The 18,494-nt window shown below is 36.6% G+C and overlaps 2 protein-coding genes across 2 annotated transcripts; one reads left to right on the top strand and one right to left on the bottom strand.

Annotated features, from left to right (window-relative positions):
• Positions 1-529: 529 nt before the first annotated feature.
• LOC137633870 (putative uncharacterized protein DDB_G0283431) lies at positions 530-6,413 on the bottom strand. The gene is made up of 2 exons (XM_068366112.1): positions 6,074-6,413; positions 530-588 (listed from the first exon to the last, which is right to left on the bottom strand). The coding sequence occupies exons 1-2, from the start codon at positions 6,411-6,413 to the stop codon at positions 530-532; spliced, it is 399 nt and encodes a 132-aa protein (XP_068222213.1).
• Positions 6,414-11,092: 4,679 nt separating this feature from the next.
• LOC137633869 (piggyBac transposable element-derived protein 3-like) lies at positions 11,093-16,535 on the top strand. Its single transcript, XM_068366111.1, has 4 exons — positions 11,093-11,158; positions 14,510-14,624; positions 15,247-15,337; positions 15,596-16,535. Exons 1-4 carry the CDS (start codon positions 11,093-11,095, stop codon positions 16,533-16,535), a joined length of 1,212 nt encoding a protein of 403 aa, XP_068222212.1.
• The last annotated feature ends 1,959 nt before the right edge of the window (positions 16,536-18,494 follow it).

Genomic DNA, 18,494 nt, shown 5'->3' with positions numbered 1-18,494 from the left:
GCCTGCAAACAGTCATGCCTCCTACAAGAAGCACAGAGGGAGTGTGGATCTACAGCTGGTTTAACCATAAACCAGTTGCAGCGTCTATCCTTCCTCAAGCAAAGATGAACTTCCTGCTTCCCATTCCATGAAAAGAGAAATAAAATCAATACATTTGACGGGAGCTGTCTGTACTTGTAGACACAATAGCAGCTATATCAAAAGTGAAGATTCTATAACTGGATAACCATTTGCTATCCAACTTTAATGACCGACTCCAGCTCAGGCTGAATCAATCTCTCCAATCAAAGGACGAGGAAAACAAACAAACTGTTCTCTTAGGATTAACCACATGCCTCTATTCTAATACTTGAAGTATTAGCAGACTTAGGAAGAGGAAAAGAAGGGCAGTGAGTGGAGTACTGTCCCGTCTTCAAAACCCCTCAAAATTATGGTACAGAAGGAGAAACCTTAGTGTGATGCGATGCCATTTCTATCGTCCAGCAGTGAAAAAGTCACAAGGGAGAAGGACAAACTTAAATTTCCCCTTTTAATTGTCATCCTGGCACAGGAAGACAGATGTAGGAACTCCGTCCTCCAACACAGTGCCTAAGGAAAACCAACTTTTCTCAGTTAAATTGACATAGTCATTACTATAGCGAGGGAAGGGACAGCATAAGTAAAGCCATCCAACAGGACAGAAGTAGATTATCAGCAGACTGTGCGGATAACTATCACACAGCTATCATAATTGGGAAGGAATCTGTGTATCCTGCATCTTCCACAAAAAAACTTGCATTAATCTCGATAAAACGATCATATAAAAGGAAACCAGAAATCATAAGAGCTAAATGAAAATGTCAGGAATAAGTCTGTAATCTCTAGTGGTTGAAAACAAAATGGCTACTCAGTTGCTTCCCCATCATCGGTCAGTAACTACCAACATATCTCTATAAATTCCATCAGCCGAGTTCCAACCTAGATAAAAAAAAACATGCTCACATCAAAGGACGAGGATATGTCTTTGCGTACGACCAATGAGGTTTAAGCATCAGACTTTCTCATTAAGGAATTACATTTAGAAACTAAGTCACGTTATCATGACAAAAGCCAGAGAGACTATTGTGCACCTACCTCCCTTTTTCCCAGCAGAGCCAAGATAGATTAGGTTTAGAGACTAAACACTATTCAGTTTACTCTAGTAACCTTGGCTATCGTTATGTAGAAAGACCAGAGTCTGTTGTAAACTAATATTATTAATTACACTAATAATGATTGATTATTATCATTAATTACTATCATTATGATGATGATGATCATGATTATTATTGTTATTAATACTTACTAATTACTAACTATTGTGATTATTATTAATTATTATTATTACTATTATTATTGGTTACTAATTATTATTATTATTATTATTATTATTATTAATCATCATTACTGTTACAGTGAAACCTCTACATACGAACGTATCTACATCCGAATTTTCCAACATCCGAAGTAAAATTCGAGCAAATTTTTGACTCTACACCCGAATTTTATTTCAACACACGAAGTAAGCAATTTTAGTCTTACCGGTTGTATCCAAATTTTTTGACACACAAAGTACAATTCGAACGTGTTCCTACTCTACACCCTATTTTTTTTTCGACACCCGAAGTAAACAATACTCGTACGCGTAGTTGGTACTCATAGCGCCGGATGTGTTTTTTATTTCCGCCGATAGAAGGCAGCACTTCGACCTCGGAGGGACCCTCAATTAGCGTGGCTTGGGTCAGTCCTCTGTTCTCGTCGGCTTCTTGCGGTTGTGCCCTGTGCGTCCTGCTATTACTGTACTGTTTTAATCGTGATTTTTTACGTGCATCCTTTTCAGGGTAATTTACATAAAGTATGGGTCCTAAAAGGCTTAGTTTTGCAAATGGTAGTGGTAGTGGTGAGAAAAGGAAGAAGGAAATGCTTTCTTTAGACGTAAAGCAAGAAATTATTGAAAAACATGAGCGTGGCGTCCGCGTGAGTGAACTTGCTAAACAATATTGCCGTAATATGTCGACGATCTCGACAATCCTGAAACCGAAGGAAGCCATTAAAGCAGTGAAACCTTCTAAGGGGATCACCATTATTTCAAAACGCCGTAGCCCTATCATAGAAGAGATGGAACGACTTCTGCTAATCAGGATCAAGGACAGAGAGATTGTTGGCGACACCATCACCGAAACCATCATCTGCGAGAAGGCGCACGCCATCTTCACAGACTTGAAGGAGGAGAGCTCTGGGAGTGATGCTGGGGAGAGTTCAACCGAACCTTCCTCAGACGATTTCAAGGCATCTCGTGGCTGGTTTGAGAAATTTGTGAAACGGTCCGGGATTCATACAGTTGTTCACCACGGAGAGGCGGACACAAAGGCTGCAGCTGACTTTGTCAAGAACTTTGAAAGGATTGTGCTGGAAGAAGGCTACGTAGAGCAGCAAGTGTTTAATTGTGATGAAACCAGGCTGTTTTGGAAGACGCCCAGTCGAACCTATATCACCGCCGAAGAGAAGAAATTGCTTGGGCATAAGCCAATGAAGGATCGGTTGACTCTTGCCCTATGTGCCAACATTAGCGGGGACTTAAAAGTCAAGCCTTTACTGGTTTACCATTCCGAGAATCCTAGGGCCTTTAAGGCACACAACGTGGACCAGCTCAATGTTTTCTGGCGATTCAACTCAAAGGCCTGGGTCACTAGGCAGTTCTTTGTGCAATGGGTTAACCAAGTTTTTGGCCCTTCTGTGAAGAAGTATCCTCATGAGCAGAAATTGCCTTTAAAAGCCTACTATTCCTTGACAATGCACCCCCCCCCCCCCCCCCCCCCGTACTTGAAGATGATATTTTCGATGAATTTAAGTTCATAAAGGTGCTGTATCTTCCACCAAATACCACCTTTATCCTCCAACCCATGGACCAGCAAGTCATCTCGAATTTCAAGAAGCTCTACACCAAGCACCTATTCAAGCAGTGCTTTAATGTCACGCAAAGCACAAACTTACCTTTGCGTGAATTTTGGAAAAGCCACTTCAACATCGTGCACTGCTTGAAGATCATAAATCAGGCTTGGGTGGGATTAACTCGACGGACTCTCGATTCTGCCTGGAAGAAGCTGTGGCCTGATGCAGTTTCTCCCCGAGATTTCGAAGGTTTTGACCCCAAACCGGATCCCGTGGTGGGTGCAGCGGAAGACGTAGAGGAAATCGTCTCCCTTGGCAAGTCCATGGGTCTGGAGGTCTACGCAGATGACGTCACGGAACTCGTCGCCGAACATCACGACGAACTTACCACAGAGGAGCTCAAGGAACTCCATGCTATGTCAGAGCACATGAGTGATGATGAGGAAGGGATCGAGGAGGTAGAACATGTGTTAGGTTCGGCGCAAATAAAAGAGGTGTTAGGAAAATATCAAGACGTGGTCGACTTCATCTACAAATACCACCCAAAAAAATTGCAGGTTTGTCTTGTAGTTGCACAGTTCGATGATGTTTGCCTAACTCACTTTCGAAACATTCTGAAACGCCGTACCAAGCAACTATCTATCGATAGTTTCTTTAAAAAAACTATGAAGCGAACTCATGATGAAGAGGATGGAAGTGGTTCAAAGAAAACGGCAAAGAGTGAAGCGAAAGAAATTCAATAATTTTAAGTGGAGAGAGTGAAAGTGATTAAAATTAATCATCAAAAAGAAAAAAAGAAAATGTTAAAAAGAAAATGTAAAAAAAAATATAAAATATAGAAATAAAAAAAATAAATAAGCTAAGTTATGTTGAAGTTCACTTAGTGTAAGTTAGAATAAGTTACGATAGTGTACGTTTATCGTAGTTAACCTCTCTACCTCCTCGCTGCCCGTCCGTCTCCTCTCTGCGTAGCAAGACCAACAACACCTGCGCTAGAGTTTCTAAGGTAAAGTGACGCTAAAAACCCGTTTCTTATTTATAATTTTTTGATAATTATTCTTTTTCACCTGTCTATTATCTAATTTATAGTCTGCATTATTCTCATGGGTAATTATGTGTAGTAATTTATTAAGGAGTTATCATAGGTTTTTGGGTTCAACCACGGATTAATCCTATTTCTATGTGTTCTAATAGGAAAATTCGTTTCGACATCCTAACATTTTCTACATCCGAAGTCGGTTGTGGAACGGAATAAATTCGTATGTAGAGGTACCACTGTATTTAATGGAATTACTATTATTAATTATTATTATTATTATTATTATTATTAATCATTATTACTATTATTTAGTGGGATTGAAGGTTAAAAAGATTAAAGGTGTCTGGTTTCAGTTTAAGTTTCCTCAGAATAGATGCTCACCAGAACGTCAGCCGGGCAAGCCCAACCCAAACTGTGGTGCCCAACCACAGCAGTGGCCTCCCCAGTAAACAACTCATGATTAATGGCTGGGATTGATCTGCTGCCATGCGAATGCTAGGCAGACACGTTACCACTGTACTATTGGTATTATTATTTTGTGGGATGATGATTGATGATGATGATGATGGTCAAAAGAATTTACCCAAATACAGAAACAATAAAAAAAGGGATAAATTCTCATGGAATCCTTTCTAAAGGATATAATTAAAAAACCTACTTATTCATCCATTGTCCATTCAACACTTTGCACTTATCCTACCAATACTAAACATTGAAATAACTCTTTCCTTCCTAACCTAACCTAGTGCACCGTATGTTTGCTCATCAGGAGTTTGGCTAACATTAACAAAACCTTTTTTCCATTTCAAAACCCACTAAGGCCAGAGTACAAAGTTAAACTGGAAGACTGAAGAACAAAACCAATTTAATTAAGAGGTCATGATCTAATACTTTGTTGAAACAGGTTAAGTTTATATATGGAATTATTCTGTAGCCTAAACCATTTCCAGTAACATTGTAGGCCATCCCAAGAAAGCCCACATCATATATACGTCCATAATAACGTTTTAAAGCATTTTACCAAGTCAAATATATCCCAAAACTAGTCACCAATGAATGAATTAATTTTCATTGATTAATTCACTACAATAAACCGCGTAAAAGCATCGAAAAACTTAATATAAATAAAAACTTTTGAAACGTCTGAGGAAGTAGTTTAAGAACTTCACTCAGACAATTTGTTTTGGATGACGTCACTAGACAAGGAATCTAAACTGAAGGAGAGAGCCAAGGACTATCAATTACACCAGCGCCATCTATTGGGTATAAAGCAAAATAGCTTAAGAGATTTCTATTGAAACAACAAGAGAAACAACGCCAAAACAACGAAAGCATTAATAACTAATGGAAAAGAACAGCAGTAGAAACATCACTAAAACGAGGACAGTAGCAACAACAGTGAAACAGCAGTAGTAGAAACAACACCTAAAACAAAGACAGTAGCAACAACATGGAAAATAACAACAGTAGGAACAACATAAAAAACAAACAGTAAAAACATCACTGAAAACAACAACATTAGAAACAACACCAAAATCAATGACAGTAGCAACAACATTAGGAACAACACCCAAAAATGACTGTAGCAACAACACTGAAAACAACAAAAACAATGACAGTAGCAACAACACCGAAAAAAAAACAAAAGCAAGATTGGCAACTACATCCAAGAAAAACCAACAGTAGCAAAAATATCATTATTTACAACAACAAAACAACAGAGAGAGAGAGAGAGAGAGAGAGAGAGACTCTCTCTCTCTCTCTCTCTCTCTCTCTTGTTTCTACTGTTGCTGTTTTCATTGTTGTTGCTCCTGAGTTGTTTTAAGTGTTGTTTCCAGTACTGTTTCTACTGATAATGTTTCCAGTGTTGTTGCTCCTGTTGTTTTCAGTGTTGTTTCTACTTACTGTTGTTGTTTTCAGTGTTGTTGCTACTACTGTTGTTGTTTTCAGTGTTGTTGCTACTGTTGTTGTTTTCAGTGTTGTTGCTACTGCTGCTGTTTTCATTGTTGTTGCTATTATTGTTGTTTTCAGTGTTGTTGTTATTATTGTTGTTTTCAGTGTTGTTGCTACTGTTGTTGTTTTTAGCATTGTTGCTACTGTTGTTGTTTTCAGTGTTGTTTTTACTGTTTTTGTTTTCAGTGTTGTTTCTACTGCTATTGTTTTCAGTGTTGTTGCTCCTGTTATTATTTTCAGTGTGGTTTCTACTGTTGTTTTCAATGTTGTTTCTACTGTAGTTGTTTTCAGCATAGTTGCTACTGTTGTTGTTTTCAATGTTGTTTCTACTGTTGTTGTTTTCAGCGTTGTTGTTCCTGCTGTTGTTTTCAATGTTGTTTCTACTGTTGTTGTTTTCAATGTTGTTTCTGCTGTTGTTGTTTTCAGCGTTGTTGTTCCTGCTGTTGTTTTCAGCGTTGTTGTTCTTGCTGTTGTTTTCAGTGATGTTAGCTACTGTTGTTGTTTTCAGCATATTTTCTACTGTTGTTGTTTTCAGTGTTGTTTCTACTGTTGTTGTTTTCAGTGTTGTTTCTACTGTTGTTGTTTCCAGTGCTTATTATCAGTTGTTTCTACTGTTGTTGTTGTTCCTGTTTTATAAGTTGTTGCCCCAAATGTTACTGTTTATCTGTTGTTGCTACTGTTATCCTATAATTTGTTGTTGTTATTACTGTTGTTTTCTGTTGTTGCTTCTAATGTTGTTGTTCATAATGTTGTTATTAATGATATTTTTTAAAACTGATAATGAAATTAAGATTAAGAATTCCTTTCTTTAAATGAAGTCCGCTGTGTTCGAATGGATTTGACTTAATCTTCATATATGACATTTATTTATTACCCATATAACATAAATTAAGTCTTGTAATATACAAATAAAATCATTAAGTTCTTTTGATAAATTCAATGATAGTTGCATTGCAAATGAAATATATTAGAACTACTTATGTCAAATAAAAGTCAAAATCTAAGACATTCGAACGAAAAAAGAACCCAAGAAAGAACAAAAACTTTAGAAGCTATATTGTGGCGGGATGTTGCAAAACAACCCCCACACCCTTGAATCACTCAAACAGACAATTGTCCCACAACACAAACTTTCCCCTTACTTTATCAACTGGACTCTTGGACAGAAGGAAAATTGAAACAAAACATAACCTTACTAACTATATTCCTTAAAATTAAATTAGATATTAATATAAACGACACAAAAAAACTTAATCATACAAAATAAATAAACCTGCTAAATTCATATAAATAATTGTTTATTTATTAATGCGGAAACTGACTCCACACACAACCCGATCAATCCTTGGCACAGCCACCAATCTGTGGCAAACGGAACTATATTCAGTTCCAGTCAATTTAACTAAACAGTCAATTAGTAGTCATCATCATCATCATTATCATCATCATCATCATCATCATCATCATCAATGGGAATCTCAAATAACAGGCCAGGTCATCAACGGTTGTGCAGTCATATGAGCAGTCCAAACAATATTAAGTACAGGCCAGGTCATCAACAACAAATTCGTATCTCTCCAAAGGAGGAATCACGGCCTGCCAAAATAAAAAGAAAAACACTTATGAACACTCCCAACTAATTGAACTATCGCACTGTAATCAAAGATAAATAATAAATTGTTCCTATCATTCACAATCACTACAAGCAAAGATAAACAAAACTGTACTTACTTAGAAAATCAAAAAAACACTTCCACGCTGGTCGAAAAATAATGGTAAAATAGTTATCCAGCACTCACTACTGCCTCTTGCTGCAGTCAAATCAAAAAAAGCATTCGCTCCGAAACATTCACCACTGTCGTAACCTAACTAAAAACATAAACAAACAATCTCATTTGTACCAACAGTCTTTCTCACCACCAACGATCGATACACTAACTACTTTCGCTCGCTAACACAATATCTCTCTCTCTCTCTCTCTCTCTCTCTCTCTCTCTCTCTCTCTCTCTCTCTCTCTCTCTCTCTCTCTCTCTCTCTCTCAGGATTTGGCAAGAAATAAAAATTAAAATAAAGCAAAAATAAATCCTCCACATTCCTCCCCCCTTACTTTTTGCCAAATCCTTCTCACACAACACTTACATTATTTTTGTTCATAACCCAGTCGCAGTCGGGAACGGGACCTCTACTCCGAGTAACTGGGCCTCCATATACTCTCTCATTCACTTCTTCCTTATCACAATCATTCGCTACATTAACACTATTCCTATCTAAATCCCTATCATCTAATATATCATGTACAATCCCATCTACCGCGTTCTCGTTTGGCCCTATAATTACACTCATTTTTGTAAACATTTCATCCATTTCATCAAAAACATTTTCAACTTTAGCAAAAGATTCATTCATGCTACTTATCATTCTCCTGTCTCTCATTCTCGCATTCGTCATACTTTCTTTTACATCATCTAATGAAAAGCTACACACATTATAAGTATCATTCATACTCAGCCACGTTTCATCTGTATTAATACATTTATCCTCCACACTCACTTGTACATTTACACCCTTGTCATACTTATTCGTATTCTTACCTATACCTATAAATTTCCCTTGCACTTTCTCCTCACTTAAAACTTTCAAACGCCTCTTTTTCCTATATTCAACTAACACTAATTGTTTATTTTCCAACCCTAACTTCTCATGCATACTAGGTTCATACTTACTCATTTCCAACCAATTATTCATCCCATTCTCACGAACATTGATCTTATTCCTTCTACACACACAGGAGGACTCACCCAGTTGAACCCTCTTACACTCTAGTTTCCCGAACATCCCAGGCTGATTTACTCCCTTCTTCCTACATACCCTAGCTACATGCCCATCTGCACCACATTCAGTACACTTACCCCGTGGCTCCTTGCATATTCTAGCATATTGACCATCCTTACCACAATTGCCGCAAATCACATTTGTACGATTACTCCGACATCCACTCGCTATGTGTCCAGTCATACCACACCGATAACATTTAACCCCTTTCTCTTGCTTACACTCACTAATACGATGCCCTGTCTCTGCACACCCGAAACATGCTCCTAATGCCCATCTACACTCATTCTTTTTATGCCCTACTTTCCCACACCTATAACACTTCTCTTCACAGACATAACTACCTGACCTACCTCACTGCACACTAGCACTCCTATCCCCCCAAACCTGATTCCCTTGCCTAAACCCTTCATTTGTCCTTACAGGTATTCCCACATTACTCGCCCTAACACTCCTGTCGACTACATTATACCGTAACCAGAGAGAAGGATCTAATCTAGTGTAGTACTGTCTGGTCAGTCTAAAGACCCCATAACTCTCTAGTGGTAGTATCTCAACGGATGGCTGGTACCCTGACCAACCTACTACCTAATTCAGATCGTGTTTAGCTATGTGAGTTTGTGCAGGGATGTGGATATTGGTAGTACATCATTTAGCACAACTTAAACAACATTTTTTAATATTAGCAAGATCTGCTGACTTGTCGTCTGCTACTTATTTACTTAAGTATTCAAAACAATCAATTTCCTATAGTTGAGATCGTTCTGTTGTCATGCTGCAGAAACTCAGTTCTTAATAACAATTTATCACCCGAGTTTCTGCCTTTGTTCGTTATTTAACCTTTTAACCTCACTCACTTTCATTATTAAGTGGTATAAACGTCGTAGTTTAGCCTTACACGTATATGCGTATATGTATATATATATATATATATATATATATATATATATATATATATATATATATATATATATATATATATATATATATATATATATATATATATATATATATATATATATACATATATATATATATATATATATATATATATATATATATATATATATATATATATATATGTATATATAAATATACATATACACACACACACACACACATATATATATATATATATATATATATATATATATATATATATATATATATATATATATATATATATATATATATATATATATATATATATATATATATATATATATATATAGTGTATGCATGTAAAGTATAATTAATCGTGCTCAATTAATTTTCATTGAAAATTTCACAGTTGAGGATGAAACTCTTTGGAGAAAACTTCCACTGACTAATCCCCTCCATACATCTTCACAGAGGCTCAATAACAGTGCATTGACCCTTTCACTAAGTAATACTTTTAGAAAATTACGGGTTTACGAATATTGTTACAGTCGTCTTCTGAAATACTGTTTGTTCGATGTTGTTTTTGTTGTTGTTGTTGTTATTGTTGTTGTTGTTGCTCCATGTAGCCTTTAGTATGGAAGGGGTTAGTTAAGATGCTGGAATAGTTCTGGAAGTGATAAGACCTTACAAGAGCAATTTGCAGATCCTGGAAGTATGTTAGACCATTATCATTATTATTATTATTATTGTTATTATTATTATTATTACTATTATTATTATTATTGTTATTATCAATATTATCATTATTACTTGCTAAGCTACAACCTTACTTTGAAAAGCAGAATGCCATATGCCCAAGGACTCCAACAGGGAAAATAGCCCAGTGAGGAAAGGAAACAGGAAAAAATAAAATCTTGCCTTAGAAAAATGTCAGAATGATTTCAGGATTTTAGAAAGTTGCTAAACTATTTTGTTCAATGTTGGAAGAATGTTAGACGGATTTTGGATCTTATAAGCTACATAGAACATATTTTGAGTATATGGAGGATGGGAATTCAGTAATTCATTGTATTTTTTTTTATATTTTTCATGGATCTTTGGCCAATTTTTTTAATTTTTATATGTCTGAAAGATGCTAAATCCATTTGTAGTATTCAAAAATTGTAAAAGCACTTCATTTTTATCTTAGAGAGCTACTTGACAAATTTTAGGATCTCTGAAGGTTGTTAGACTATTTAGGATCTCTGAAGGTTGTTAGACTTCAATTTCCCCTTTGAAGGATTTTCGATCCTTCTTCAGACCTTTGTAGGATATTAGAAAAGGCTAATAATCATGACAGCAAGGCTAAAATGCTGCGACCCAACAGAGATTTGTATTATGAAAAGTCTAGATAAATTTAATTATATTTAAAATGAAAACTAAATGTAATAGAAATCGACTTGACCAATTTTTAGTATTCAAAGTATGTTAGAGCATATGGCTGATGTGGTAACGTCCCTGACTGTTGAACGCCAGACTGGGGTTAGAGTCCCGCTCATACTCGTTAGTTCCTTCGATCGCTGCAACCTCACCATCCTTGTGAGCTAAGGATGGGGGGTTTGAGGAAGCCTATAGGTCTATCTGCCGAGTCATCAGCAGCCATTGCCTGGTCCTCCTTTATCCTAGCTTGGGTGGAGAGGGTCTTGGGAGCTGATGTCAGTCTCTAGAGCATTGTCCTGCTTGACAGGGCAATGTCACAGTCCCTTGCCTCTACCATTCATGAGCAGCCTTTAAACCTTTAAGGGACTAGATTAATTTTAGGATCCTGTGAAGGATTTTTTCTGTTTTTACTTATTTTTTTCTATTTTAGTCTTTTGAAGGATGTCAGACTTTATTTTTATCATTGGATGATATCAGACCTTTTTTTTCAGGACCTTGTAGGATATTAAAAAGAGCTAAAATGTTACAAGCCAACAGATATTTATATGATAAAAAGTCTAGATAAATATAAGTATATAATGATTTGAATTCAAATCCAAATATAATAAAATTAATCTTAGATTGAAGAAATAGCCCCACACATGATCAGTCTCCGAACTGAAACCTCAGAGAATCGAAATCCCAAATCTTCTTCATCTCTTGAAATGAGGAGCTTCATCATCAAAGAGATATTCTTATTATCAATAAACCAAATAAAGCATTTATCATTGATTATTGGTTATTGGACATGATTTCAATGGCTGGCTCCCCCTGTAAATTAACTTTTGGTGTAGATATAATAAGCGTTGGTTCGTTCTGTCTGTCTGTCTGTCTCTCTCTCTCTCTCTCTCTCTCTCTCTCCTCTCTCTCTCTCTCTCACTACGGGCCAACCAAGGGAAAGGCCCGTGCCAACAACAAGTGTTGGCTTTAATACCCCTCTCTCTCTCTCTCTGGGTCTCAAAGCTGCAAAGATAAGTCTGCTGTCGTCAGTCGGTGGTGCCAAGTGCGCATGCGCCGTCATCCTTTGTTTGTTTACATTTGGTGGGAAAACACTTCTTCTTCTTCTTGATTTATGATGTGTCTCGAGGCTTCCTTCTTGGTTGATTCTTTTGCTTGAGGATGCATCTCTCTCTCTCTCTCTCTCTCTCTCTCTCTCTCTCTCTCTCTCTCTCTCTCTCTCTCTCTCTCACTGCAGATGGGACGTGCTAGGCCTCAACAAATACGGGAACTTTGTAAATAAAACACGAAAGTAATTAACTCTTTCTGGCGCTCTGTCTCTTACGTTATTTTTTTTATTTACTCTTTCTTTTTCCTGTTATCCATCGATCCTTTTAGACACTTTTTATCTATTGTATGTTATTTCCCCTTTAGCCAATTTTGTTTATTCCTTCCGTCCTATATAATCATCATTTCCAATTATCTTTTATAGCCAAGGGTAAACTCGACCGGTGAACTCTACGGTAATTGAACGCCTGATTCAACTTTTTTTCCATTTCTTCTGCAGGTTTCTCTCTCTCTCTCTCTCTCTCTCTCTCTCTCTCTCTCTCTCTCTCTCTCTCTCTCTCTCTCTCTCTCTCTCTCTCTCCTATAGACTAAGAATCTCTGTTGGACTACCAAGTGGTTAAGAATTCAAGATTCTCGCTAAACCTGTGAGTGATTCCACTAGAATGAATAATGCACTTGGTTAGTAGATAACTGTTGTGGGTCACAGTCACTTAAAGGAGGCTGTGGGTGTAGCAACCTCATCCCATAAAAGACTTGCATTTAACGTTAAACCTCTTCAAGTGAAAGGGATTAAGGTAAAGCAATTGGTTCCCGTTTACAAGGTCATGGGTTCAATCCAGCTGGCTTCTGAAAAGAGAGAGAGAGAGAGAGAGAGAGAGAGAGAGAGAGAGAGAGAGAGAGAGAGAGAGGAGGGTATCTATATTTCCGTAACTTTAAATTCAATCTTTCATATCTCCTGACAAAAATCTTGATAAATTATGATATATATAAAATTAATTATTTTTTCTAATCTACTGAAAATGTGTAAAGAAATCATTATTTTTATAATTATTATATTTATCATTACTACCAAGTGCAATTTACAAAGGAAAAAAAATTATAATTCTCTCTCTCTCTCTCTCTCTCTCTCTCTCTCTCCTCTCTCTCCTCTCTCTCTCTCTCTCTCCTCTCTCTCTCTCTCTCTCTCTCGCTAGACGGAGGAAATTATACATTATAAATCTATTCAACATCATAATTAACTACTTCTTAATACAGACTAATTAAGACGTGGCTCTGATACTACTCTATTCAGAAGTCTGGAATAAAATTTCATTTCTTGAAGTTTCTCGGCTGAAGTTGGGAAGATATTTGGTTACATATATGTACATATGTATTCATAAGTCATATGTATAGGTGTGTGTTATGTTAGATTCATATATGTTTAGTTACAGAAGTACAATAACTCCTGAACTAAAAGGTACGATATCTCCTCTGGACAAACGAGGGTTTCGAGTAATGTAAACAAAGGCGGTGATGATAGACGAACGATAACTCTTAAACACATCAAAAATGTCTTTTTTTTCCTATTCTCTTCTGTAAACAAAAACTCCTGCAAAGGATCTCATCAACAGAGAAAGGAAACAAACTTCCTCTTCTAAAAGGACACACAAAAAATCCTTCACTCAAGGGAGTATAGTCAAAAGGATTCCATTTTAACCGTGTTTTTTTTTTTAAATCCTTTCCTGGATTATCATACGTTTGGCAGCTACACCTTAAACGAGTTGCCATTAGCCTCAAAGGTGGAAGCAATTCCTTTCATCTCTGAGGCAGACACGTGGACTACTGTAAGCAGTTTTATACCCTTGGACACCCATAGAAAGCTTCTCTTCCTCCCTTTTATCCTCTTCTAACAAGATTTTCCCTTCCAACGGGACACACAAAAGACACCCAAGAGAGATTGGACAAAAGAAGCCATTATGACCTTAGAACGTTTAAAATCCCTCCAAAGATTATCGTACGTTTGGCAAATTGCCCTCCTTTGAATTGCCTGTTTGCGAGACAGAAGGTTAAACTGGGCAAGGAAAACTGTAAGCATTTTCATTCTCTTTCTTAATACCCACTATTCATGTTACTCTCTCTCTCTCTCTCTCTCTCTCTCTCTCTCTCTCTCTCTCTCTCTCTCTCTCTCTCTCTCTCCTTATTAATATCACCATGAACTCTTAACTTGTCCAAACACGAAGATTATCATTCCTAATGACATTAACTTAATGATTAACGATCTCATTAATCATAGGAATCATATTCTACTAGGAAGAGGAGTAGGAAGAGGAGTAGGGAAGAGGAGAAGGAAGAAGAGAAGGAGGAGGAAGAGAAAAAAAAAATAGTAAGACTAAACAGATGTTTATGTCTACTATTGACAAACTAAACCTATTGCCCCCACTCTCTTATCAGGTCTCAGAAAGTCCTGGTGTGCAGAGGCCACAAGGTCCTGTAGCCCTGGGAGATTCTCCAGGACTTCAAAGCTTTGACTTTGGCACGACTCAAAAGAGAAGATCTTCCTTCAGTGGTCAGAGTCCGGCTCAAGTCTCCATAGATAAGGACTCAAAGCATTTTCAGGGTTGCAATAATATTAGCATCATTTCAAAGGACAACCGATTCTCTCATCTTCTGTTGTGGACATTTAAAAGTCTTGCAACAAACCCTAGGTGTCTGAGGAAAGCTTCAGTTTGCAAGACATTGAATCATAAGGTATTCACAGAGAGAGAGAGAGAGAGAGAGAGAGAGAGAGAGAGAGAGAGAGAGAGAGAGAGAGATGATAATAATCATAATCATAATGGTAACAATAATATTAAAACATAAATGCAGGTACAAATATGAATATATCAGTTAATGAAGAGTTAGGTTAATAAGATCTCAGTTAAGTAAAGCTCAGTTAATGAAGACTTCGGTTAATCAATTCCACAATTAATCATGACCTTATTTAATCAAGACTTCAGTTGATGTGGGTTTCAAATTAATAAAGATGATGAATACACCTGTTAACCCATTTCAGCTCAGTGGTACATATATGGCACATTAACAACATGATGCAATATTGCATCATACGTCGCTCTGGGCTAAGACAAGCGCTGAACAAGTGTATTGGGAATGCACACCAAACCTGCTATGACATGTTCATATGAGTACAGTCCCACTCAAAGCTGCCAGTCTGTGCTCTGCTGTCACCTTGAAAAGAAGTGTCGCTGTTCTCTGCCCAAAAACAATGGCTTCCAGAACAAAGTAAGTATATTTTGCACATTTCTTTGATAAATATGTTATATTGGTAATTGTATGTGTTGAACAAGTAATAAACTGACCTCTCTATTTAAACTTTCATAATTGTCTAATCCATTCTTTTTCTGCATATCATTTTATATTTTGCTGTGCCATATATGGTTCACTGAGCTAATTCAGTTACATTTTCTTTCTGTTTACACATATTTTATGAATATCGAATTTGTAGCATATTCTAAATTCATTTCATATTTCATATTTCAGATCCCTGACTATGCATGACATTTTAGCTATATTAGAAGAAGACAATAATCATGCAAAAGTTTACATTAAGCCTACAGATACGGGCCTATTGACTGATGAAGACGATAGTGGGTTGATAGATAATTTGTCCGGCAGACAACTGACTGTTAATGCTGAAGCTGTTTTCCATGATGGACGACGTACAACTGAAGATGATTGTGAACCTCAACTGAGTGGTAAAGATGAAGCTATTTCCCACGACGAACGTCGTACTGCTGAAGATGATGGTGCGGCTCATAGTTCTTCACCTATCAATAGCTATAAGACTCCCAAATGGAGTCTTGGCACTTCTCTCACACCTGGTGACTGTATGTTTCCCGAGGCAAATTATGCAAAATATAGGGATTTTACTCAAACTGAACTTTTCGAACAATTTTTTTATGATGATATGTGGAGTATGTTAGTGGATCAGACAATTATCTATGCAACTCTCAAAGGTGAAACAGACTTCTTGGTAACTAAAGATGAAATGAAAGTGTTCATTGGAATTTTGATAGTGTCTGGCATCGTTCCTGTATCTTCTCAGAGGATGTTTTGGAGAAATTCATCTGTGACAAAAAATGAAGCTGTCTATCAAGCAATGAGAAGAAGAAGATTTGAACAAATCATGCAATTCATTCATTTTCCTGATCATTCTAAATTAGATACAACTAACAAATATGCCAAAGTTCGTCCACTCGTTAGACATCTAACAAAGAAATTCATTGAGCATTTTCAACCTGTGAAGTCACTCTCTCATGATGAAACAATGGTCGAATATTATGGTAAGCATGGGTGTAAACAGTGCACCAGAATGAAACCAATTAGATTTGGCTATAAAGTTTGGTGTCTAAATTCAGACGATGGTTATCTAGTCACCTTTGATCTTTATCAAGGACGTACCTATGAAGAAATGAAGTGAACAAGAAGGTATTTGGCAAATGTGCTGCTAGTCTTGAAAAACATTGATTCATTGTCAGAAGATAAACGGTCACTTCCATATAATATATATTTTGATAATCTCTTCACTTCATTTCAACTTCTCACAGAACTGACGGACAGAAATTATGGTGCTACAGGGACAATAAGAGCAAACAGGTGTAAGCACTGTCCTCTGAAATCAGTTGATTCTATAAAAAAAAATAAAAAGAGAGAGACGGCAGAGTTCGCTACAGACAATGTGAATAAAATAATGGTATGTAGATGGATGGATAATGCAGTCGTACCAGTGGCATCAACAGTCCATACAAACAATGCCTCAAGCAAAGTAAGAAGGTACTCACGGAGCGAGAAAAAGAATGTAGAAGTTGACTGCCTAAAGATAGTTCAAGAATATAATCAACATATGGGGAGGAACTGGTAGGGCAGAACCAAAATGTAAACAAATATTGTATTGGTATTTGAGGGAAATAGTGGTATTGGTGTATATTTACTTGGCTGATTGATGTAACAGAACAAAATGCTTGGTTGTTGCATAAGAAGTCTGGCGGGGGGATTGTCACAGTTTGAATTCAAGGAACAGATTGCTCAGACATATCTTATTCGCTTTGGTACACCACCGAAGGGGAGCTGGGAGACCGCCATCCTGCTCAACAAAGGGTGACAAACGAGTGTTAGAAGATATTCGTTTTGATGGATTAGAACATTATCTTGTGGAAACACAAGATAACAAAAGAAGATGTGCCTGGGAAGGATGTAAGAAAAGACCTTTCAGTCAGTGTAGCAAATGCAATGTAGGACTATGCTTGGCATGTAATCATTCATTTCATACTAAATAATGATGATGTGTTCTAAGTATTTACATTCTGATCAATATTGTATTTTTTTTTACTTGTTAAATGCAAATGAAACTAGAAGTTATATGTATTTCAACACAATTTGATTGTGAGTAGGAATTTAGTAGCTCACTCTAAGGTTCAAATGTTTGTTTTAGTTTGGAAATTTTACAGAATTTAGCATCATCTTGCTAAAAAATATTAGAGGTTATGTATCATTGCTCATTTTAGATTTGTAATACCCTAAAACTGTGAAATAAATTATCAATTTCAAATAAATAAGTGTATTTCGGATAGAGCCGTTTTTTTCTCTCAACACAAAAAATTGTACTTGAATGTGCTCACTGGTACATATATGGCACATCGTATTCTAGAATTATTATTGCAGAGAAATGTAAACCAAGGCGTTTTCCTAATCATTTAGGAAGAACAAACACAAAAAAGATTGACTAAGATGAAATTGCAACAACAAAAATGATTGGAGCTGAAATGGGTTAAAGGGGTCTTTAGAGAGAGAGAGAGAGAGAGAGAGAGAGAGAGAGAGAGAGAGAGAGAGAGAGAGAGAGACACCACCATCTGTCTAAAGTGACGGCTTGTCTTTCTGAACAGGAATTATTCGGAATGGGAATGTTGGACTTAGAATGCGTTTTGGGATGAATAAATTAGAAATAGGAGTCAATTCAGATACTGGAATATATACAAAGAAAGTGAAATGAATTCATTGATAGTTAAGGCAAAAACCTGAAAAATGGAGTGATTGGTATTTATGAAGATATCTAATGTTAGTTTTATGATATGGATTTACTCTAGCTAGAAGGACAGAAGGAGAATTGCAAAAGTTTTAACAACTAATATTTTAAAAAAACTAATCATAATCATAAAGAATCAATGCTCTCTCTCTCTCTCTCTCTCTCTCTCTCTCTCTCTCTCTCTCTCCTCTCTCTCTCTCTCTCTCTCTCTCTCTCTCTGTGTGTGCTCACTGTCACAGGAGCATCATCGATCTCCTGACATCTCGACAGACACACTAATTTCAATTTTGTTTTTCAGTTTTGTAAAATTTGTCCTATTGCTAATTAATTTCCTTTTATTTCATAAATATTATATAT

The sequence above is a fragment of the Palaemon carinicauda genome, chromosome 43 (assembly GCF_036898095.1).
Source record: "Palaemon carinicauda isolate YSFRI2023 chromosome 43, ASM3689809v2, whole genome shotgun sequence".
Taxonomy (NCBI): Eukaryota; Metazoa; Arthropoda; class Malacostraca; order Decapoda; family Palaemonidae; genus Palaemon; species Palaemon carinicauda.
The sequence above is the reverse complement of the archived record's forward strand: the minus strand, read 5'-3'. Positions and strand labels throughout refer to the sequence as shown.

Excerpts from the sequence above, each read along its gene's own strand:
- LOC137633870 (XM_068366112.1), bottom strand. The coding sequence starts at position 6,413 with ATGCTGAAAACAACAACAGTAGCTAACATCACTGAAAACAACAGCAAG. Across the intron at positions 589-6,073 it reads CAACACTGAAAACAAAAACA|GCACTGTGTTGGAGGACGGA; the intron begins GTAAAAACAACA and ends GGTTTTCCTTAG.
- LOC137633869 (XM_068366111.1), top strand. The coding sequence starts at position 11,093 with ATGGCTGATGTGGTAACGTCCCTGACTGTTGAACGCCAGACTGGGGTT. Across the intron at positions 11,159-14,509 it reads TTAGAGTCCCGCTCATACTC|GTCTCAGAAAGTCCTGGTGT; the intron begins GTTAGTTCCTTC and ends CTCTCTTATCAG. Across the intron at positions 15,338-15,595 it reads ACAATGGCTTCCAGAACAAA|ATCCCTGACTATGCATGACA; the intron begins GTAAGTATATTT and ends TTCATATTTCAG.